The sequence below is a fragment of the Anoplopoma fimbria genome, chromosome 18 (assembly GCF_027596085.1).
Source record: "Anoplopoma fimbria isolate UVic2021 breed Golden Eagle Sablefish chromosome 18, Afim_UVic_2022, whole genome shotgun sequence".
NCBI classification, from domain to species: domain Eukaryota; kingdom Metazoa; phylum Chordata; class Actinopteri; order Perciformes; family Anoplopomatidae; genus Anoplopoma; species Anoplopoma fimbria.
Window position 1 is genome coordinate 2,066,952 of NC_072466.1, and position 25,261 is coordinate 2,092,212.

The following is a 25,261-nucleotide window of genomic DNA, read 5'->3' on the forward strand; positions in this document are numbered from 1 at the left end:
GTTGTCTTTTCATCCATCAGCCCTCTCCATCCCATAATCTTTCCTATCTTCTCCTCTATCATCCAGTTAAAAGTTATTTTAGCACCCCAGTCAACCCAATAACCCCTGTTTTTTGTTTTTTTGTTCTCTGTTTCAGTGAGAAGAAACAGCCTGGGCAGCGACATGATGTTTCTGCAGAAGTCTCACCCGCTCTCCGACTTCATCCTTGAACTTTACCGCACAGAATCTCACGAGGTAAAAAACCACCCACTAAACTACACAATAAAGTCACAATACATTTAAATCAACCTGATGGAGCTTTTACTGCATTTACTCAAGTACTGTACTTAAATACACGTGTACTTTACTTGAGTTACTACATTAAACTTCACAACATCTCAGAGGTAAATATTGTACTTTTTACTGCACAACATACATTTTTTTAATAACATTAGTTACTTTTCCGAATAATTATACAGATTAAAACAATTCATAATTTATAATCTTTTATAATAGATAAACAACCTGCAGCATCCAAAAAGTTTCCCAGTAGATTTAATGATGTTGGGACTACTTCCTCATCGTTATGTTGTTTTATTGCATCTTTTAATTAATTTTATTCTCTGTGTTGTGATGCATCATGCAGCTGACATCCCCCCTCCTCCTCCTCTCAACACGTGTCTGTAATAATAGTCTTCTTCTGTGGTTCTGTGGATCAAACTCTCACATCCAGCATTACTTGCTGCATCATTTTGCTGCAGATGTGTTTTGTGTAGCTGAGCAGGTGTCGTCTGAGTCCGATTCAGTCTTGTTGATTATGCATTTGTAAACCAAAACAAATTTACTCATATTTTACTCACTGGGTGAAAACTTCTTAATGAGTATTTCTGAACAGTGATTTAAAACAATACAGCACGAAAAACTGCAAAACATTAACGAGAACGCATCAGATTTGACTCAAACAAGTTTAGACCGAAACATTTAAAGACTGTCACTGAAAATGTACTTTTTAAGGCATTATTTAAACTATTAAGTGTTTTCTGCCTTAAAACAAGATACAAATCTGAAGCTACTCAAATGTTATTATATCCCAAAAATCTACGAATGATATATCTATTTTAGAGTCAGTGCAAAAAAACGTCTTGATAGAGAAAATTTGACAAAAAGAATAGAAATATCACAACGGTTTTAAACTTGGATGAGGTGGAAAAGTTGCTGGTCGATAAAAGCAAAATGTGAGCGTGTGATGGAAACAGACTTGGCTAATTAATCATAAGAGATGTGACCTAAACGTACACTGAAGAGCGAAAACATCCGATCAGTTTGTAACGATAAGGAGACGGTGACATGAAACAAAACAGAAATGTAAATTAGTTTTTCACATTTATTTTAAAGACGTCATCTTGTTGCGTCCTCTTCTTCTGCAGTGGTTTAATGGCAGCTGACTGGATAATTAGCTCCCCCTACTGTTTATAGCCATGAACCAACTCCTTATATGCAAACGTGCATACATTTGCTTTTTCTATTTGCAGATTTTATGAAAATTCTTTCTAAATATTGCCCTAAAGTTTAAGTGTTTACACAGCCTGCGTAGCAAAAGCAGCACGTAAACAAAGTCTTGTGTTTTTAAAGTACAGATGAAGTTGGGATCTAAAGGTGGATCGTTTATTCGAGGCACTAAATAAATTCTCTTTTCTTTTAAAACAGCTGGTTTACCTATTTAAGTAAATATAGATGATGTTGAAATGGCAGTAAAAATGGTCAGGGTCTGTCATTTATGGAGAAATGTTTTCTTTACTTAGATTAACAGAAGGGCCCTGATGTGAATTGGGTTGCAATGGTTTATCATTTTAAAAAAGTGGGACCACAGAAAAAAATAACTTTGGGAATCGCTGCCTTAAGGACGACAACCCTGAAGTTGGTGGACAACCCGCTCTACCTCCTGAGCCACAGTTAGCCACGTAGAATGGAATATAACAGTCATTATGTGTAAGAATAAACTTTGGGACACAGTGAATTGAATTAAAAAGGTGTGAGGATAAATAACGCATCGTGTTAAAACATGTATGACTGGATACTGTACTGTTACATGAATCAAGTCCACATTGATTCCTTGATACAAACTCCACCTTTTGTCTCCTTCAGGGCACTGAGATCCCTGCAGAGCTTTGCCACGGAGTCCAAGGTATATTAAATCTTGATGACGACCCTATTCTACCAGATAAGTAAGGATACGCCTGCTTTATTCTCACATTTCTCTGCCTTTTGTTCTTCTGTTTTTAACACTTTAAGCTACTGAGGGAGCTGGTCCAAGTGTGACGACTCTCACCTGAACATTTATTCACTCGTTGTGTTTTAACATTTATCCTTCAGGGCGGTGAAGTCACCGATCCCAGTGCTGCGTGACATCGCACAGAACCATGCCATCGGGTAAGAAACGGCCTCTCTGCATTATTTCTTCTGTTTTCAGACAGTTAAACACTAAATAGATCTGTTCCAGGTTGAGATACATGACCTTCACTTGTCATGAATTGATCTAAATGTAAAAGGAATGGGTTGTTATGTTGTTTTTTAGTTCCTGCACTGATGCATAAGCAGCTTGACAGGCTGGATCTTCTGTGTCTCTACATACATTTTACTGAAATGCTGCTGTTTTTTCAAATGCTTGTACTTGAACTCCGACTCTGCATACATTCATCTGAATAGAACAAAGAGCGATTGGAGTTTAAATGGTTGAAAAAGCAACAAAGCTGAAGCTTATGTCAAATAAGAGAAAAGGTGGACACAATAAGAGGAACACCTGTAAATGTAATGCAATCAGATTCAGCTGCTCCTTTCTTTTGAATTATAGATATTTAAATTGTGCAGCTAATCATTTATTTCTCGATGTGTTCATACTTATTTTTCAATGAATTTGTTTTAAGGTCAAGATGAAGCCTCTAAATGTCTTAGTTCATCCGAACAGCAGTCAAAGATTTCAGATTTATGATATTAAACAGAGGAAAGAAGGAAGAAAATATAGATTTAGAGAGAGATAGATGGATGGATATAGAAAGATATAGATTCCTATAGAGAGGTAGATAAATATATAGATGTATATAGAGATGAAGCTAGAGATAAAGATAGAAGATAGATAGAAAGAATGAATCTGTCTCAGCCAGATGTCTTTCTGTTCTTTCTTTCCTGTAAATGGCGTCCCAGTGATTCACTGTCTCACTGTCTTATTGAGGGACATTTTCAAGCTTGAAAGCGGTTTATTTTTGGAGCCATCACAGTGTTGATCTGTGTGAATCTGTTCATCCAGCTTTCATCAGAATAATACCGTCTTTCTCTGAGGCAGAAAAGACATTCAGGGAACATGAAAAGTAGACGAGGCAGGTTGAGAATAATCCTCAACATCAAACGTCACAAAACTCAGGATCTCTGTGGAAAAAACGAAACTGTTGAAAGAAAAAGAGAAAAAGAAAGTAAGCTAATGGAACTCTTTTTGTCTGCACTTGAAACTGATTTTCTTCTTCTTTCCAGAGTGAGGTTCAAAGATCCCCACTATGCAGCTGAGTTTGTGTTCAAGGCGGTCGTCCTTCCTGGAGCCAAGTGAGGATTCTTTTCTCCTTTCTCAAACTTTCTCTCTCAAATGCTTTAATAAATATGAAGCCTTGTTCTTTTTCACGAGTAGAAAGAGTTATTTTTATATACGTACTTTGCACCTTATTGTTGAAGGCTGGTGATATGTTGTATAAACATCCAATGATTCAACCAAAACCAACAACACGTTAGTCAAACTTTCTGACTTCAAACAAACAAGAAAAAGGTGCATTTGTAGGGGACTATTTTCAGCGGCGGATTAATCCACATTTGGTGCTCTAGTGAGTATTTTTGGCAGCAGGACGGTGTTTGAGGCTCATTGGTGAAGAGATATCAGGCTGTTATACAAACACAATACTTGTTTATGTATCATCATGCAATGATTATAATAACTTAATTTGCATAACACATTTCATGCAAAGACGCAGCCTAATGTGCTAAACAAAACCTGATCAGAACAGCAATAGTTGGATATAAAGCTAAAGAATTACAACAAAAGAAAGATTTAACTTTTTTTTAATCCTGAAGGACATTCTTGTGCCAGTGCTTCATTAAAGATTACAACAGAAGAATAGCAAAAACAATAGAATACAAATGTAAACATGAATGAACTATGGAATAAAAAAAAAAAAGGAAACTGACTCCAGTGCTAAATAGAGCACAATAGCAATAAGAGTAAAAAAAATCGAAAAAGTAAAATACAACATAAAATATTGAATACAAGGGTAAAATATTAAGTGTATACGAAGTAATACTAACACCAGTGCCTAAATGACCAGTAATATTGAGAGTGATATTGTCAATTATATTGAAAAAGTAGTAGAAATACAACAAAACCAGTTACCCATACTGGAATCCAGTTTCTTTTCCATTGATGATAAATGTTTTGGTTATTTGAGCGTCTGCAGGTTTTCAGTCAGACGACGTTTCTCTTCTCTCTGGGATTCATGCACATGAAAGTATTGTTCACATAAAATCTCCTCTCAGTTCAGCTTTAACTCTGTTTGTTGTTTTTTCTGTCAGGATGCCCAACAAGGTCCTGAAGCCCGGGGACTGGGAGAAGGGCAACAGGGAACCATGGAGACCCCAACTGGGCTTCAACCAGCACAGACAGCAGGCTCACCTGGACCAGTCCGGCTTCAGGGCTCTGGGGTGAGTTCATCCATGTATATTTACAGACATTTAAAGGTTGTGGGTAATGGGCTACAGAAATACCTGTATCAATCTCTCTAATGCACGCTAGTATTCTCCAAAACACCAGAGGACGTACAAACAAAATGAACTGTGAAGAATCAAAAAGACGAGTGTAGCTCATAGATATGAACATGGACTGTAGGTGTAACCATCACAAAGCCATAAATCAACCGCCACAATGACGAGGAGGGATTTCAACTATCTGTAAACTCGAATCTCATATTCATGGATGACTTTATTGCCTTCATACAAGTCCTGTAAAGAAAGTAATCAAGTATTAAATGCATTATAAGGAAACAAAGGTTGAATATCCTGTAAACATTTTGATTTTTGCTTGGATTTATTTACTCAAATGAAGATTTTTAGGACCTAAAAACAGGGTCGTCACATGTTTCTAAAGCATACAAAAACTACAATGTCCTCAAACTTGGTCAATATTTAAATGGTACTTTCCTTTATTATTAATATAAAGGATAACCGCTAACATTTGTGCACCAATCACATCAAATATATTACCGTGATATCCCATAAAAAGAAATGCGTAGGCCTCAAAACAAATGCATGAAATAATAAATAAACATGCTGTAGCCTCTGACAACGCATTAAATCAAAGACATGACTTTGTTATCGATCTTCTTTGCTGCGTTTCAGCGCCAAACATCCGATTCATGTTGATGCATAACGAGCTATGTGCGACTACTTTTCCTTATTTCATCAATAAACAAGACGAGACAAAAAAATATGCATTTGAACACTGATTTAAATGTCAATTACCATGGCAACCTTTGAAGCCTCTTAAGCATTCGATTAGACTGACTTGCTCACAGTCAATATCAATACAGTTAAAAAAAAAATGTTTATCGGTGAGCATTGTCAAAAACTTCAACATCGGGGGGGAAAAACATCTTGAAGACAGAAAAAAATGCACATAAAGCTGATTTTAAAGTCGTTTCTTTGTCTTCTACATTGAATTGTCACATCTAGAAATACAAAAACTGTAAAAATCATTTATAATTTTTCCATTTTCAGCTTAATAAACAGGCATAAAAACATCTCGATCTGCACTCACACCTGCCTGTAAACCTTGTGCAGCGTGTGATATCATTTCATAGTGATCAAGTGTTAAACAATGACTGCTGATTCTGCAGTGACTCAGTATTCACAGTACAGTATTTTTAAAATGGAGAATGTGTTTAAATGTTTGCCCCCCCCCTTCCTCCGACGCTCCCCATTAACCAGCCATCCTTGATTATGATCTAAGCTCTCTCCTCCACACGTTGATATTATCATTAAGGAAATGTGAATAATTGAACATCTGGCTCGGTCCGACTGTGGAATTAATTATGCACGGATTTGAAGAAACTGAATGTATTCCAATTTTTTTCTTCCCTTTTTTTTTCCTACAAAACTAAGTCGTTAATTCAGTAATTCAGGCAGTTATGTGCTTTGATGGGGCCAAACAGGCAGCTGCTCAGACGACGGAGAGCAGGAAAACCTGGAGAATTATTATGAAAAGGATCCTTTGTTGTTTTGATCCCAAGTAATACACTGAGAGGTTTTTTTATATATATTTTTTACATATTTTTGTCATTAAGTAGCATCATCTAAATGGTAAATGAATTGCAGTTACATGGTGTTTTTTATCTGCTGTTGGGCTGACAAATAGGAGACATTTGAGATTCAGCGTTTTGCACCAAAAACATTACGACAAGTGGATCTGGGAATCAAACAGCCGGCCTTCTTATGTCATGTAATATGATTCTGCATGACTTCAATAGCTTTGAAACTATTTTTATGGTAGTTTAAGTGCCAGAAGAAATGTCTGCAGCAGGTTATTTATTCCAGGTTGTCAGCATCTTTAAAAATGATCTAAAACTAGAAGGCACTAGAAAAAATCTAATCCTGTTCACAATTGATGTATTTTGTAATAATATATTCAAAAGCAGTTATTCAGTAATGTAAAAGGACCGGTAAGAGTATCGATAAGAGAAGTATCGCTAAAATGCTAACAAAACACATCCCTCGTAGCCAGTTTTCTGGCCCTTGGCACGCTGACCCCAGATAAAAGATGTCACCTTGATGGTGTTTCCCGAGCCAACGTGACGTCATCTTGCAGGACGCTGTTGCGAACAATCAAACTCATCCAAGCGCTCATTCCTATTGGATTACTGTGCAACTATAATTGTTTGGTATTTTTTGCTGTTTTTCGTCACAACCAAATGTGAAATAGTTTATTAAATCCTGTCTCAGTGTTTTGACATCAGATTCGCCTTCAAATTCAGAGAGGAGTATCTCAAACAGAACTTCCTGTGTTGTATTTCATCTGAGAACCTGATCTGTTTTCACCTGTTTAATGTGTCCAACAACAACAAGGAGTTGCTAAACCGCATTAAAAACTATTTATATGTATTGAAAGATGATGGAAATGTGACAAGTTGTTGTTGTTTAAAATCAGATTCTTACAGCACAACTTCTTCTTCTCTCTTCCTTCAGTCACAGTATAAACAGAAACCGTGGTGGAGGACAGTACAGCAACGCACCGCCACCCAACATGTACCAACAAGGAAACTACCGATCTGCACAAAGTGGAGGCCACCAGGCATTCCAACGTAAGACACACACACACACACACACACACACACACACACACACACACACACACACACACACACACACACACACACACACACACACACAGTGACCTACTGCTCTGATAGAGACCTGTCAATCACAGTAAGCCCCGCCCTAAATGCAAGCTCAAGGCTTTTAAGCTTTGGATTCACTTTTCAGAACCAGAGGTTTCCACCTGGTTAGGATTATTTTATTTAAAGGGCTTTAAGTCAAACCTCCCCTCTAGGTTTTACCATTTATTCTAAAACTATGGATTTCTTTGGATGAATCATATTTGTGTATGAAAAGAAGACACTGATGTTGATATATCTATAAAACAAAGATGTAGTGCAGATTAAATGAAGATTTCTGCCTCAGAACAAGTTTTTAAAAAGTCTATTAAACAGGAAAACTGATGAATAAAACCAAATCACTTCATTTTTCCTTGTATGATTTTTTTTTAAATAGCCTCCTTTTGTCCGTCACGTTGGAGTTCTTCTTCACCGTCACACACTTTTGCTCCTAATCACCCTGTCCACTCCCCCCCCCGGCCTCGGCCCCGCGGTCCCTCTGCCAGCTCTCCTCCGGTTTGACTTTGATGTGCCAATTTGCAACTAGATGAATAATCTCATCTGCCCGCTGATGGCGTGCGGGGGAGTCGCAGCTATTCTTGGTGGCACTTGATGCAAATGGGGTTTTTGGCTCCTCCAGATTGCAGCAGCACCTCCCCCCCCCCTCCTGGCCTCTGGTTCTCCTTCTTAACGGTAAACTTGCCAATTAGCGGTGCAGGATTTTTCTTTTTTTTTAATGTCTATATCTTTTCTATCATCGTTGGGGAAATTATTACTCTTAACAAATCTTTGTAAATGATATCAGGTTTATTATATCGAGCACCTGGAGCTTAAATGCAGTTTTTTTTTTTAAGGTTGTACTGATTTGATTTCTGGTGACTTTTGTCTGTTTGGGAGTTTAAACCGTTAACTTTTACCTCCAGTGTTGACGGTTATCGGCTCAGTTTTAGTTTAAAGTGTCGATAGATTGTGTGTAGATTTTTGTCTGATTAAAGTTGTAAAATGTTTTGGTTGTTTTTAGATCAATAACAGTCACATGCTCAGTTTTGGTTTAGAATAAGATTTTTAACTAATCATCAGTTCTTTTAAAGGTATTGACTCCAGGATTTCTGCAGATTTTTGTCCGTTTGAAGTTGTAAACCTTTGACTTTATCGTCCAGCGTTGATGGTTACACGCTCAGCGTTGGTTTGAAATAAGATTTTTACTATCATGAATTCTTTTAAAGCTTTTATCTCCAGGATTTCCATAGATTTTTGTCTGATTGATGTTCTAAAACTTTGACTATTTCTAAGATCAATAACAGTCACATGCTCAGTTTTGGTTTAGAGTAAGATTTCTTTTTTTACTATCGTCAGTTCTTTTAGGGCTGTTGACTCCAGGATTTCTGCAGAATTTTGTTGGTTTGAAGTTGTAAACCTTTGACTTTACCTTCCAGCGTTGATGGTTACCAGTTCAGTTTTGGTTTGGAGTAAGAGTTTTAACTATCATCAGCTCTTTTAGAGGTATTGACTCTGGTATTTCTACCTAACATTGATCTTAAAATCTGGACTTAACCAACTATAATATCGGGCTCTGTAGGAATGTGATTATCCAGACAAGTGGGCCTTATTCTGCAGCGGGAGGCCGGAGAGCTTTTGTCCAGACGACACTTTCTCAGGGACGATCCTCTGCTCGGCCAGTAATCACTGCAGGCTTTTGTGATTTTGGGTTGTGGGGGTGGGGGGTTTCTGATTAGCGTTGTGGGAGACCCGGGCCGGTAATGAGACTGTTGGAGTGCCTCTGCTGGACACAGTGCCCCCCACCCTGATAAAAGCATTTGATTGGGTGTGTGATGCGCTCTGAAGAGGGTTGAAACCAAAGTTAACTTCCCCCTTTTTGACGGCGCCCGCTACCTCCTGCGGTGATGTGTCAACACGCCGCCTCTGAAACACGCCGCGGGGCTTTGTGCCCAGCCGGTGTTTAATAACCAGCCGGGGGGGGTCTCTGCTGGTGGCCATTACTGCCTTTGACACACGGTGACACCAAATTTGATCCGGGGCAGCAAAGTAACGGGTTCATCCAGCGAGCCACAGCGGCTGATAAGCCTCCAAACTCCCAAACCACTTCAGAATAACAACTGCACATAATGGCTGCTCTGGCTGGCTGGTGGAGCGACTTCAATAACAACGAGGCCCTGCTGGTAACGGGATTTCAATTCTCTGTTTGCACAGAAACTTTGTCGAATGAAACCTTAATTTAGTTTTTAAAACTTCAGAACAATCTCACAAAAGATTTATTCAAACCTCAGAATGTTGCTGGCTGCTTTGTGTTTTTAGCTCTGCAGCTTCAAAAGGGAACAGAAACTACTGGTGGAGGTCAGAAGGTATTTGAGGATTTAACTCCATATTTATCGACTTCAAGGACGTTGTAATAAAAAAACGTCAGTCTGAAGTCCTGAATTAGTCTGAAAACCTGAATGGTTTTGTTGGATATAAATCAGAAGATTGGAACTATTTTTCTTTGTGATATAAAGTCCTTAAAAAGATCTTAATACAAAATGGACCAAAAGTGTTGAATTATTTTACTCAGTCTTAGTTTTTTTGTTGCTTGTTCTTTGATTGGAGTTCATGTAAAGCTGCTTGGGGTTTTTTAAACACTGATGCCTTTTAGAAATTTGTTTTATTTAGTTTTTGTACTGGACGTCTTGTATCGTACGGTACAAATGGTTCTTTACGATAATTGTCTTCAGATTTGAGCCATTGTGTTAAAGGTTTTAATCGTTCCTAAAATGCTTTTTCGTCCGGTGAAGCAGCAGCAGATGAAGTCCTTTTGAGTCCGTCTGTCAGAAGAAGAGTTACTGTCCTCCTTCCTGCTGTCGGACCCGAGCCGGCTGGACGTGAGCTGAGTCAAATAGTCGCTGAACTAATTGAAAAGAGGCGGAGAGAGACGTTTAGTTGTTTAGCGCGGTTGTAATCCCCCCCGCATTAATACAGTGGCCGCAGTGTGTTTTAAGGATTTAAAGCGTAATCCTTTGTTGGCTTTTGTCCGCTGCAGACTGGAGGTCCATACACGTTCAGATCATTGTTAATTAAGCAGATTGACAGGTGTCCACTTGTAATTCTCTCTTTTGAGTCATCGCTGGGGATGAGGGGGGGAAAAAGAAGTGTTGCAGAGTTATAATTGGAGCCGAACTGGGTGGTCCACTTTAAGTTTGTTGGTGGAGGAGATAATCAAACATGAAAACTGAATGACAAAAACAAAATGATAATGTGGCGACAGCAGTCCGCCTGCTGGCTGCTAATTGTGCGTTTTACTACTTTTATAGCAGCCGAGAGCTGGTGGAATACTTCCTGCTTGACTTTCCTTTAAGTTTTAAGGCCTTAAAACAGATTGTTTCAGTATTTCTTCCATTTTAATGATTTTTAACTTGTTCCGAAATGTTTAAGTCTCCAATTAGTGTCCCAAAGCTTTAGACTGTTCTGATATTTGTCCTTTTACAAGCTTTAATCATCAGATGGTTTGAGGTTCCTCTCACACAGAAGATCTGTTTTGATCATTTTATTTCCTTGGTATTCAATTTCTGACTTATTGTTAATATAAATCCACCCCAGGATACTAATGTAGACTCTTTCTTTAAGAGGGGTCAAGTTTTTCGACATGGAAATCAAACCTGATCAGGGGCACATTTCTGTGTCCTGTGATGCTTCTAGATGTTTTTGTGTCCTAAGAAGCACATTGTTTTTTAAACTTGGTGTTTTTGCAGTAAATAGATTTTGAATGTCTTTACAAATGTAAAACCAGCTGTTTGTAGCTTTTAAAAGATCGACTTCAAATGCGCAGAACGTCAACGAAGGCTGGACAAAAACATAAAAAACAGACTAAGAGTCAACAGCGATGCTAGCAGCTCTGTGACCACAGCTGTGCTTTGAGCTAAATGCTAACATCAGCATGCTAACATGCTCACAGGTTAATGTTTAGGTGTTCAGGGTGTTAGCATTTTAAGATAATTAGCACTTACACAAAGTAAAGCTGAGGCTGGTGGGAAATGTTATTTGATCAAACACAAACTAAAAGTTTGACCTAATGATGACACGAGAGAAAAGTTTACAATTATTCTATTTAATTATTTTTCTATTTTCTAATATAAGTTGACTTGAGACAATGTGAAGTGTTGGAATCTTTAATCATCAATGAGTCCAGGACTTGAATGTTCTCTGCCGTTCAAAGTCTGATATGTTGTGTAAAGCCACATTTCTACATCTATGCCTTTTTTATTAGCAGTGATGCTACTTTTAAATATAAACTTGACAGCGTATATACACATTTAAGAAGCTGTACACAGATATATAGATAATAAAAATAAGAATTAGTTGTGTGTATATATATTTATTTATTTATTTATATATATATTTCATTCACTCACAACTAATTACACACACACACACACACACACACACACACACACACACACACACACACACACACAACTAATAACAGGCCTATGTGTATGTGTGTGTGTGTGTGTGTGTGTGTGTGGGATTATTGTGGTATTTCAGCCCGTTAATATCTTCACTATCGACTCCAGTGAACTCGTATCTGTCGTCTTCACAGTTCCTCCTCTGCAGGTTTGTGAATGTGGGCGTCCGGGTCCTTTTTTTTTTTTTCCGTGGCACCCCTTCACCCACCCTGAGCCGAGCCACTCAGCGGGCCTGCCCCCTATAAACAAACAAGTCCGCGGCTCGCAGCTGGTCATCGCCTTGGCAACAGTGAATCTGGAAGAAGCCGTTAGCTCCCCGTTTTTTTCCCGTTTTTTTTAAGTGTGTCTTTGTGAAGGGCCTGCAGCGATGGAACCAGGGTACTTGAGGCGTCCACAATGCTGCCGGCTGAATGCTTATTTCATTTTCTGAACAAAAAATGCAAATGTGGAGCTACACGCCTCCCCCACGCTGCCCCCCCCTCCTCCTCGCCGTCCACCTCCACCCCTCCAGAGCCGCTGCGATTCGCCGTCTGATAGAGCTTCATTTTATCGTGACAACTGATCCGTTCTGTATCCATGACATAAATGAAATAGTTCATATTACATAGTACTTTCTTTTTTATACACTTTCAAGCAGACTTGAATCGGGTTAATTAGTGTCCATGTTCAGGTTTTTGGCTTCTAAACAATCAAACTGGAGGATTTTCTGCAGTTCAACTCAGAAAAATCAACTCTGATGATGTGAATCTGAAGAGTTTCTCCTTTTTGTTGAGTTTTTAAAAGGGAACCGCACGTTAATGTTTGACATACTGATGGTTAAATAATGTATTGAGAGGCGTCTGTTTACAGATGTAGGTGTATTTTACTTCCACAACGCTTCTTTTTTCACACTAGTGGAAAGAAATCATCCAAAACACACATTCAGGTGTTTATTTGACGACTTTGTCTATTTGTGTCTCTAGATTTCTTCTATCTTAACCAAAAGTTACCATAAGATAATGCCTCATTTGCATATTAAAACATAACATTTCCATAAAACTTTTAACACAAAAAATAATTGCATTAAATTAAGTAATCAACTGGGGACGTTTCAATTTTTTCCACCTGTATTATCTCCCATTAAAACAGGTTAAACTCAGGACAGATTGTCGTCCGTCCACTCGTCCTTTTTCCTTCCAGAAACTTCAAACTAAACTCTACAGAACAGCTTCTGAACATGTCGTCTTTTGTCCTCCGCAGATTCCAGGCACAACAGTTTGCTGGGAGCGCCGCCCTCCTTCCAGCAGCCCCAGTATCCGAGGTGAGTCCGGCCCCGGTTTGTCGGCTTCTTCTGTAAATCTGTGTTTTTATTTTGCTGGTAGTTCATCGTTAGCGTGCAAACAACTCTTTATTTTTCATCTTTCTAACTCAGAAATGGGGTTTAATCTTTGTTACATTGTCAGACAAGGACTTCATCGACCTCTCCATTCATGTATTTTCACATCCTCTTCCTTTATTTTTTTTAACAATCACAGTGCATTAAAGGTGTCAAGGCCCCTGGTTTGTGGTTATTGTAGCAGGTTTTTCCAGCCTTTCTACTCCTCTGTCTGCCTTCCTCCGTGGGGGGGGGGCTTTCTGCTTCTGCTGAATTAAGATTTTCCTCCGTCGCTCTAAAAACAAATTTCCTTCGAGGAGGTTTGTGCAGCTTAATGAGGCGTCACTAATGCTGCCGGAGGCTGCGTGGTCGTCCTCCTCCTCCTCGTTGTGCTTCTGGCTCCAGACCCTCTCAGAAAAGTCTCTAATCAGGTTCTCCAGTTCAACTTTTCAGGCCCATTGTGGCTCGGAGTCACCTCGGGTCAGTAGTTATTAGCGGCGACTGAAAACAGTTTCTTTAACTACTCAGGACCGGACCAAATGAAACTCGGGAGGAACTTGGAGGAGAGGGGATTACCGGTTAAGTCCGGCGCTGGCCAGAGTGTGACATGGTTCAGTAATGAGGGATGGGGGGCTGCGGCTCTAAGTTCTCTTCTCTTTTTGTTACAGAGACTTTTAATATCACTGTTGCATTGACGCATTGTCCAGCGGCTTGTCTCTATTTTTGAGGGCTGTTGCGTTGCTGGTTCTTCGCCAGGTCCCACGGACGCTTCCTGTTTTTTTTTAGAGACGAGTAGGATCCGAGCCATATGTGAATGCTCTTGGTTTCATACTTGTTCTTTCATGTGCATCTTTTGCTAAATCATCTGAGGAGAGGAGGTTTTTATCTCCTCGAGAGCTCGATCCCTCGGTAAACACAGAGTCAAAAGGCCACTTGGTGTTTTGTTTTTTTTAGATCAGGAGGTCCAGCGTGTTGTATGTTGGATGGAAGTTCTCGTAACATGAATACATCTAACTAAAATCAGAAAGTCCTATTTTATAATTAAAAAAAACAAGTTCAGGACAAAAAATCTCATCTAAATCATAACTTTGCTCCTTTTTAAACTGTATTTTATTTATTTGTTTATTTTTTTCTTTTTAGAGCTGAAACTCACAATTAATAATTAATGAACCTTCAGATGAAACTTCAAAAATGATAGAAAATATGTTTGTCACAGTTTCCCAGAGTACAATTGACGTCTTCATGTCTTTTTGTTCCACCAACAGTCCAAAAACACACAGATATTCAGATACGAATGATATAAAAGTGGTAAATATCACAGTGCAGAAGCTACAAACGGAGAATAATCGAAGTTCTGACTGCGCTGATTAATTGATCAGCAAAATAGTTGCTGGTTATCGTTCTATTGCCCAACAAATCATTTAATCTCTATGTATGCTTGTCATTAAAACTCATTAAATACTGAAGGTCGGCTTGTTTTATTACATGGAACCACATTTTTATGTTTCTCAAACAAAAGCTATGGAAAAAGTATACGTTTGGTACAAAAACTCAGGTGTTTTATTGTCACTAATAGATTTAACGACTCGACAAGTAGAGCTTTTGATTGATCTGGCCGAAACATTTAAACAAACAAATCCTCCTTTAATCCACGTCACTTTTTTGAATAAAAGCTTCATCATATTTAATCAAAAGTTGAAACTTTTATTGAAAAGTTCACTTTTATGTCCTCGTAGTTCTGAGATAATCTGATTTATTTAGTTATTTAATGCTTCATAACCAAAGATGAAGTGTTGAACTGTATTGAAACATTCAGGGATGTTTGAATTACCTGTGCGTGTTCTTCTTCCTCCAAGGTCTCTACCTCCACTTCAGACAGAAACAATACTCTCATAACACCTGTATTGATAGAAGACCTTGCTGAGTGTATTAAACAGGTTTCTATGTCGGTGTCTGCAGGCAGCAGCAGCAGCAGCAGCAGCAGCAGCAGCAGCCGTACGGGGGCAGAGGCGGTCACGGCTGGGATCGGGCCACGCAGTCGCAGTCGTCGGCGTACCAGCAGAACGCCAGCCGTGGCGGAGGCGGGGGCGGCGGCGCCAACGGCGGGCGGCTACCAGCAGCGCTTCGATGGCCGCAGAGACGAGTGGAGAGATCGAAGAGACGAAGGCAGGGACAACCGGGGACAACAGCACCAGGTGAGGAGGCCGCAACGCTGACTCTTATGAAACGGTTGCCGTGGCAACAGATTCTGGTTGCCCAAACGGAAGATACGGTTGCCAATTTGAAGGCATCTTAGGTTTTAAGCAATTTTAAGCAGTGAAATGTGAAATAAAAGCTTTTAACGGTAATGGAACAAATTTTTCTTTTGTAGTTTTTTGTTTTATCAAAATACAAACTAAAGCAAAAGATTTCGTCCAGTTCAAAGACGTCGGGATACTTTGCTTGCAAAAACCTCACATTTCCTTTTTGTTTTTATTTAATTTGTCAGTTTAATCGATTAGATTTTTAGTTTGTGATGTTGCCGGTTTGTTGGAACTTTTAACCCCCAATACAAATAATTTTGACTGTAACAGCAATATAAAAAATATTATTAATGAAATAATAACAAATAATAATTACATATTCTAAATAATTAAATATTTAAAAAAATATATATTTATTTCACAGTGCACGTTGTTGCTGTTTCCTTTCCCTATTCTTTTTGTTTTATGTTAAAAAGTGGTAACTTAAGGTCAAGAATTGGTTGCCAATTCCTCAAAATGGTTGCCAATGGTAACTGGTACTGTTGGTCCATCTGTGCTGACGAGTTGTGGGCGGAGCCACAGTTTCATCTTCATATGTCACGTAATTAAAAACATTTATAAAGTTAAGAGCTGAAGTTTTGTATTCCAGTTTTGACAGACTGCTGTGTCATGAAACGAAAACAATCTGATTGGCTGATGATGCTGAACCAGTTCTCCCAGTTCAATAAACCTGATTTTAAATGAATCGAAGTACTTTTGAACTGATCGTGTCATTCGTTAGTAAACATTCTTGTTAGCAACCTTAAATTTGTTGGTTTAAATTTTGTTTTGGACGTCTGACAATAATTTACGCTGAATATTATTTTTGTCATGGATTTATTTGTCCATTATTTTTGGGGGATTCATCAAGTAGTTAAAATGCAAGTCAGAAAAGTCAGAAGTTTAGTCAGTAGTTTCTCAAATGTAATAAAATGACAAAAAGACGAGGAATCTCTAAAAGTTTTCTGCTGTGATTTAAACTTTTAAAAAATCTGACAGAAAGTTCAGTGTTTGAAATGTAAAATATAAACAATAAATATGTAAATTTAATCAGTGGCCCAACAGCATTAAACAACCAAACTGATTTTTGAAGATATTTTATCAATGAAGATATTTTGAGTTTTTTTAGATTTCTGAGATTTCTTCCATCACCTAAAATCAATGGATGTAAACGGAATTCACTGTCAAAGGTTTTTAAAACAGTTTTTACCACAACTGGAATTTTAAATTGTCAAAATCTGTCAAACCTTTTAGGCCTATAGGGGAGTTTGCTTATTATACTTTGTGTATAATTGTTTTCTTTTAACTCATAATAAGTTAGATATCAAGGAGATCTTTAGTGTTCTTCACAATTTAAAAAAGAAATAAATAAAAAAAAGAAATTAAATCCTGACTTAAACTTTTGTTGAGAGAATTTCTAACTTGTACTGTTTTGATATTTGTCCAAAGCAGATTTCAAAACTTTCGACCAATCAAAACAGTTGTTGTGACATTTCTCCTCATCAGTTCTATACTTTTTTGGACATTAACGGGTAAATTAGATTATTTCTTCATCAGAAAACTGTAAACTCGCCCTTTAAATTAAAAAGTGGCTTCAATTGACAAAATAAAACATTTTGAAATATGCAGCTGAATTTGACTAAAGTGTTCAATGCTGAAGGGAAAAGAACTTACCTCAACCATTAAATGAAACGTTTTGATTGAAATACAAATGAAACTAAAAATGTGTTCATTGGATTTCTTTTCTGTTTTGTTTTCCAACATTAAAACATATTTTGTTTTTTAAATTTCATTGATAAGATCTGAATTTATTTTTAATGCTTGACTCCCTGTCTTTAGTGATATGTATCTTAATGGAACAGTTCTAGTTAGATAAAGGATAAATAAATGAATTGATTAATCCTTTTTTGAGCCATATGAATGAAAAGTGACGATTCCACAAATATAATTGGAAAGAAACTAGCATTTCTAAAAAATATACAACTGTAAAAAAATAATTAAATGAACTAAATCACATTTGTATAATTATTACATACATAATCATGTCTGTTCTATTTAAAACGTTAGTTCTAACCTGGTAATGTTTGTGTGTTTCAGGGCTACAGCGCTGGCCGAGGTTACCCTCCTCCTCCTCCATCCAGCAGATACAACTGGAATTAAACTCGCAGTAATGTTGGACTTTCAGGGTGGGAGTGGGTGGGGAGGGCGACTATTTTTAGGGGAGACACGTCTGTTTTCTTTTCTTTTATTGTCTTCTTTTGCAATTGAATTCGTGTTTTTTGTTTTCCTTTTTATTCGACTTAAAACGATGTGTTATGTAACTTGTGGTTTTTAAGACAAAGGGCCTGTAAAACTTGTAAAATACAAGTGTGTCAAGGACAAAGTGTCCCGCTGTGTTTAATTTTTGAGACAAATCTCTCCGACATGTTTAAAAACAAAAAGTAACTAAAACATGTGAAATAAAAGAATGATGGAGATGTTGGGATTATATTTTTTTTTTTACAGGAATTAATTCATCTATTAATTGAAATTAAACTTCAAAAACACTCCTTTTTAATAAAACTCCCAATAGAATAAAGATTTATTATTTTAATTAAAAGGGATATTTTAGATTTACCAGCAGATAATCTGCATTATTTTCAGTTTATATTTCGTCTTTAACTGTAAATAATAATTCTTGTTATTGCTCCAACTACCATTTTTTCTTTTTAAAAAAAAACACTGTAAAAATGCTTCAGAACCCACAACAACAAAAATAAAGCATTGAAATGTCCAAAATGAAAATATCATTTATTCAGTACTGGAAAGAAATTGTGACAAAAGAATATTTACTGATTTAATTCCAATGAAAAATATTTCTCAATTCGTTTAATTCCGAACTAAGAAAGGCTGTAGAGTATTTATTCCATCCGGCCTCTATTGCTTCACTTTTATTGACATTTATATAAAACCTGCAATAATTTAAACTGTCAGATGAGTCAGATCTGTGTGTGAACAGCAGCAGTCACATCAGTCGGTTATAAAAAAACAAAAAAACTAATATTTCGTTTTTGAAGAGGAAGAAAATACATTATTAACATTCAGAGCTTCTGATATACAGTTTATGTTTCTTTATGTGCTCCTGTAGCTCAAAACCACACAGTGTCTTTTGAGTCCCTGCGTGCAGAAAGGAACCAGAACTTTACGCATAAAGGAACCAGAACTTTACGCATAAAGGAACCAGAACTTTACCCATAAAGGAACCAGAACTTTAAAGGACTTTACGCACATAAAGGAAAGGAAGTAAAGAACCAGAACTTTACCCATAAAGGAACCAGAACTTTAGAGTGTCTTTTGAGTCCCTGCGTGCGTAAAGGAACCAGAACTTTATGCATAAAGGAACCAGAACCAGAACTTTACGCACAGAAAGGAACCAGAACTTTACTCGTAAAGGAACCAGAACTTTACGCATAAAGGAACCAGAACTTTACGCATAAAGGAACCAGAACTTTACCCATAAAGGAACCAGAACTTTACGCACAGAAAGGATGAACAGCGGTGCTTGGGTTCGTCCTCCAGCCGGTTCTCCTGAAATAAAAAAGAATCCAACCCGGCTCCACGTCCGTCCTCCTCCCAGGTCCTACCAGGTCCAGGTTCTACCAGGTTCTACCAGGTTCTACCAGGTTCTACCAGGTTCTACCAGGTCCTCCCGTACAGCACACTGGACCCCATCATGCTGTTCGTGTACTCGACTAGCGCCGCGTCCGTCTGCGGCATGCTGACCGGACCCTGCAGGCCCATCGGCGGACTGGGGGACAAGTCCAGCTCCTCTGTGGAGGACAGCTGGTTCTGCTGGTTCTGGTTCTGGTTCTGGTTCTGGTTCTGGTTCTGGGTCACCGTCATGAGCTTCCCCTGGTCCGGCCCGCTGGAGTCCCCCCTGCAGCCCTTGGTGGTCTTGGAGAGGTCCTGCTGCTTGTCCTTGTTCTGCCTCTTCAGCTTGTACCGGTGGTTCTGGAACCAGATCTTGACCTGGTTGGGGCTGAGGTGGATCAGGCCGGCCAGGTGCTCCCTCTCCGGGGCCGACAGGTACTTCTGCTGCTTGAAGCGCGCTCCAGCTCCAACACCTGAGCCTGAGAGAAGAGCACGCGACGCTTCCTCCGCAGGGTCACCAGGGCCTTAGAGCCAGAGTCCAGACCGGACAGACCACCGACCCCCATCCCGGACAGACCACCGACCCCCAGACCGGACAGACCACCGACCCCCAGACCGGACAGGTTCACCCCGCCGGACGGGCCCATGAACCTGGAGACTTGGAGAAATAATCAAAACTAACTAACTAACTTATTATTATTTATTTATTATTATTTAACAATTAATCATAAATTAATTATATTCCTTTATTGATATTGAATATAAATATTAATCATAAATTATATTCCTTTATTGATCATAAATTAATTATATTCCTTTATTGACATATTAATTATATTCCTTTATTGATATTGATCATAAATTAATTATATTCCTTTATTGATATTGAATATAATATAAATTAATCATAAATTAATTATATTCCTTTATTGATATTGAATATAATATCAATTAATCATAAATTATATTCCTTTATTGATCATAAATTAATTATATTCCTTTATTGATATTAATCATAAATTAATTATATTCCTTTATTGATATTGAATATAATATCAATTAATCATAAATTATATTCCTTTATTGATCATAAATTAATTATATTCCTTTATTGATATTAATCATAAATTAATTATATTCCTTTATTGATATTGATCATAAATTAATTATATTCCTTTATTTATATTGATCATAAATTAATTATATTCCTTTATTGATATTAAATAAATTAATTATATTCCTTTATTGATATTAATCATAATTAATAATTATATTCCTTTATTGATATTAATCATAAATTAATTATATTCCTTTATTGATATTGATCATAAATTAATTATATTCCTTTATTGATATTGATCATAAATTAATTATATTCCTTTATTGATATTGATCATAAATTAATTATATTCCTTTATTGATATTAATCATAAATTAATTATATTCCTTTATTGATATTGATCATAAATTAATTATATTCCTTTATTGATATGGATCATAAATTAATTATATTCCTTTATTGATATTGAATATAATATCAATAAAGGAATATAATTAATTTATGATTAATTGTTAAATAATAAAAAACATTATGGATTGAAATCCGCAAATATTACAGCCTTGATGAATGTAATTGCTTATTAAATAAAGAATTAAAAAACAATAAATTAAATAAGCCAAAAAAAAAACAATTAAACATCTTACTAAAAATACTTTAAGCTTACTGCATTTTTTTGTTTATAAATTCGTTATCAAAGCAAAACATATGAGCTCTTAATTATTATAACAACCGCATATGTATCTATTATAACATTTAAAGCAGTTAAAGTCAGTATGGAACACTTTATGATGAAAGATGCTGTTAGGTTATTAATAAATCCACACATCCTTTATTTAACCATGAAGTCGACTATTAAAGTGTTTAAAGTGACTAAACTGAATTCTGAGAAGGCCTGATTGGATCCTTATAGAGGGAGATAATAGTAGAAATATCGGTTCCATACATTACATTACATTAGTCATTTAGCAGACGCTTTTATCCATACATTAAACAGTTAAATGTCGCTTTAATCTCATTTAAGGAACATTTCACCTTTTTTATTTGCTGTTGGGTTATTAATAAATCCACAGATCCTTTATTTAACCATGAAAGTCGACTATTAAAGTGTTTAAAGTGACTAAATTGAATTCTGAGAAGGCCTGATTGAAGTAGAGATAATAGTAGAAATGTCGGTTCCATACATTAAACAGTTAAATGTCACTTTAATCTCATTTAAGGAACATTTCACCTTTTTTTCGTTTGTTTTTCGTTCTCCAGCTCACATTTCCTCTTTTTTAATTAAAAAAAGTCACATTTTAAAGCCAAACTTTGATCAGAATTAAATGTCACTTTAATTATTATTATTTAAGGAACATTTCACCTTTTTTTTCGTTTTTTTTTTTTGCATTTGTTTGGTTATTAATAAATCCACAGAATTAAATCCTTTAATTTTAACCATGAAATTCGACTATTAAAGTTTGACTAAATTGAATTCTGAGAAGGCCTGATTGGATCCTTATAGAGGGAGATAATAGTAGAAATGTCGGTTCCATACATTAAACAGTTAAATGTCACTTTAATTATTATTATTTAAGGAACATTTCACCTTTTTTTTTTTCGTTTGTTTTTCGTCCTCCAGCTCACATTTTCCTTTTTTTTTTAATTAAAAAAAGTCACATTTTAAAGCCAGACTGTGATCAGAATTAAATGTCACTTTAATTATTATTATTTAAGGAACATTTCACCTTTTCTTTTCTTTTTTATTTGCTGTTGGGTTATTAATAAATCCACAGATCCTTTATTTAACCATGAAATTCGATTATTGATTGGAGTAGAGATAATAGTAGAAATGTCAGTTCCATACATTAAACAGTTAAATGTCACTTTAATCTCATTTAAGGAACATTTCACCTTTATTTTCTTTTTTTTTTGTTTGTTTTAATTCCACAGATCCTTTTTTAACCATGAAATTCGATTATTAAAGTGTTTAAAGTCTAAATTGAATTCTGAGAACAGAGATAATAGTAGAAATATCGGTTCCATACATTAAACAGTTTTCTTTAATTCATTTAAGGAACATTTCACCTTTTTTCGTTTGTTTTTCGTTCTCCAGCTCACATTTCCTCCTTTTTTTTAATTAAAAAAAAGTCATATTTTAAAGCCAAACTTTGATCAGAATTAAATGTCACTTTAATTATTATTATTTAAGGAACATTTCACATTTTTTTTCGCTGTTGGGTTATTAATAAATCCACACATCCTTTATTTAACCATGAAATTCGATTATTAAAGTGTTTAAAGTGACTAAATTGAATTCTGAGAAGGCCTGATTGGAGTAGAGATAATAGTAGAAATGTCGGTTCCATACATTAAACAGTTAAATGTCACTTTAATTATTATTATTTAAGGAACATTTCACCTTTTAAGGAACATTTCACCTTTTTTTCGTTTGTTTTTCGTTCTCCTTTTTTTAAATTAAAAAAAGTCATATTTTAAAGCCAGACTTTGATCATAATTATTATTATTTAAGGAACATTTCACCTTTTTTTCGTTTGTTTTTCGTCCTCCAGCTCACATTTCCCTCTTTTTTAATTAAAAAAAGTCACATTTTAAAGCCAGACTGTGATCAGGAGCCTCTCTTACTGGTCGGGTATCGGGTCTCCGGGCTGCTGTACCAGGCTGCTCCTCCTCCTCCTCCTCCTCCTCCTCCGCTCCTCACCGTCTCCTGGTAGGACGGCAGCTCTCCCACGTTCCCCATGCCGCCGTTGCAGAACCCTCCCACGGCCCCGGAGAACTGCGACCCCCCGTGGGGCCCGTGGTGGTGGTGGTAAGGCCCACCTGGACCCAGAACCGCTGCTGCTGCTGCTGCTGAGGAAGAGGAGGAGGATGTGGATGAAGAGGAGGAGGACAGGTGATGGTGGTGATGGTGGTGGTGATGGTGATGGAGATCCTGGTGCTGGAGCTGCGTACCGGGCTGGGAGACCTGCTGCTGCCGGTAGACTCCGGGCTCCATGCCTCCAAACCTCCGGTAGCTGTCCTCCATCGGGCTCAGGATGTCGGAGACTGAGAAGGGGGTGGAGATCTTCGGGCTGAAGGACATGATGGAGGTCTGCCTGCCTGCGTCCCCCTCCCTCCCTCCGGATCCCTGAACACAAGTCCAGCTGCTCGGATGCTGAGGAGGAGAAGAGCTGATCTTCTCCCACCGGACTCCCAAACCTGGAGGGGAGGAGCGATGCGGACCAACAAAGGCTGCTGACATGACGGAGGAGGAGGTGGAGGAGGTGGAGGAGGTGGAGAGGATGGAAGGGACCTACTTTCTTCTAAAGGTTTGACCCGAGCAAGGAACGCGGAGGAATCAGTGGAGTTAGAGGCTCAGAGGAGCTTCACTGACATGACCACGTTTATATCTGTAATAAGATGGTCTTCAGTCAGCTAGAAGTATTATTATTATTATTATTATTATTATTACTATTAGATTAATATTAGCAGATTTAAAGAATAAATGTTCTACTTTATTTACATATTTGGACCTTTTTTGTTCAAACTGGAGCTTTCATTTTATTTTAGATTTTTATTCTTTTGTTCTTTGTCTAATTTTTCTACTTTATTTATATATTTGGACCTTTCAAACTGGAACTTTCATTTTATTTTTGACCACTTATCCTTTTAACACATGTCTACTTTATTTACATATTTGGACATTTTTTTGTTCAAACTGGAGCTTTCATTTTATTTTTGAAATGAAATATCCTTTTATTTTCTTATTCTTTTAACACTTGTCTACTTTATTTACATATTTGGACCTTTTTTGTTCAAACTGGAGCTTTCATTTTATTTTTGACCACTTTTACACCTTTTACACCTTTTCGCTGTAACCTTTAACATCTACTTTATTTTTGTGTGTTCAGGTTCTTTGTCTAATAAGTTTAATTTCCAATTACTACTTTATTTACATATTTGGACCTTTTTTGTTCAAACTGGAACTTTCATTTTATTTATTTTTTGATTTTTATTCTTTTAACTGTAACTTTTAACATCTACTTTATTTTTGTGTGTTCAGGTTCGTTGTCTCAATTAACACTGAAATTACCACATTTATGTCTTTAATAAGATGGTCTTCAATCAGCTAGAATTATTATTATTATTAGATTAATATTAGCAGATTTACATACTTTATTTACATATTTGGACCTTTTTTTGTTCAAACTGGAGCTTTCATTTTATTTTTGATTTTTATTCTTTTCGCTGTAACTTTTAACATCTACTTTATTTTTGTGTTCAGGTTCGTTGTCTAATAAGTTTAATTTCCAATTACGCAATTAACACTGAAATGACCACATTTATATCTTTAATAAGATGGTCTTAAATCAGCTAGAATTATTATTATTATTAGATTAATATTAGCAGATTTAAAGAATAAATGTTCTACTTTATTTACATATTTGGACCTTTTTTTGTTCAAACTGGAACTTTCATTTTATTTTTGACCTCTTATTCTTTTAACACCTGTCTACTTTATTTTTGTGTGTTCAGGTTCGTTGTCTAATAAGTTTAATTTCCAATTACGCACAAACGGATCTGAACGAAAGCTGCAGTTATATTTTCTAACTCGGGACACAAAGTTTTAAGAATAATGTTCATTTATTGCAATTATTTAGCAGAATTTCTGGAGTTGATGAAGTTATGTTAAGTGATTTTTTCCTGAAACACTGTCTTTTTCTGAACATAGTAATCAGAAAATAAAGTTTCTAATTGTGAAAGTAAATATTTTTTAACATTTTTAGTCAACTTTTTTATTGTTCAGATTCTTTTTCTCCAGTTTTAACAGTGAATTCCTTTTTTTGTCACGTAAATTAGTGTTTTATAATTAAGTCACCGAACTATTTTAACAAACAGTCTATTTATTTAGCCAATATAAGACTGTTTATTGCATTTACATTTTTAATTTGTCAACGTGTCATTTAAACTCTTTTTCTGATTTCTTTACTTACCCTATGGTACTTTAATAATCTCTAATCATTAATTATTAATGTTATAGACTATTTACCACCGTCTGTCTA

General features: G+C 36.5%; 2 protein-coding genes across 2 annotated transcripts in view; one reads left to right on the top strand and one right to left on the bottom strand.

The window, feature by feature from the left end:
• The window catches only part of xrn2 (5'-3' exoribonuclease 2), a 38,741-nt gene extending 20,566 nt beyond the window's left edge, over window positions 1-18,175 (top strand). Inside the window, 10 exon segments of the mRNA XM_054618208.1 lie at window positions 137-234; window positions 2,125-2,204; window positions 2,353-2,409; window positions 3,505-3,573; window positions 4,588-4,716; window positions 7,252-7,367; window positions 13,136-13,196; window positions 15,210-15,351; window positions 15,353-15,445; window positions 17,630-18,175. Coding sequence (XP_054474183.1) covers window positions 137-234; window positions 2,125-2,204; window positions 2,353-2,409; window positions 3,505-3,573; window positions 4,588-4,716; window positions 7,252-7,367; window positions 13,136-13,196; window positions 15,210-15,351; window positions 15,353-15,445; window positions 17,630-17,692 — 908 coding nt within the window. The 3' untranslated portion in view covers window positions 17,693-18,175.
• Window positions 18,176-19,207: 1,032 nt separating this feature from the next.
• nkx2.4b (NK2 homeobox 4b) lies at window positions 19,208-23,301 on the bottom strand. The gene is given in 3 exon segments (XM_054618928.1): window positions 19,208-19,620; window positions 19,623-19,820; window positions 22,845-23,301. Coding segments are annotated over 3 exon segments (1,068 nt in total).
• Window positions 23,302-25,261: the final 1,960 nt, after the last annotated feature.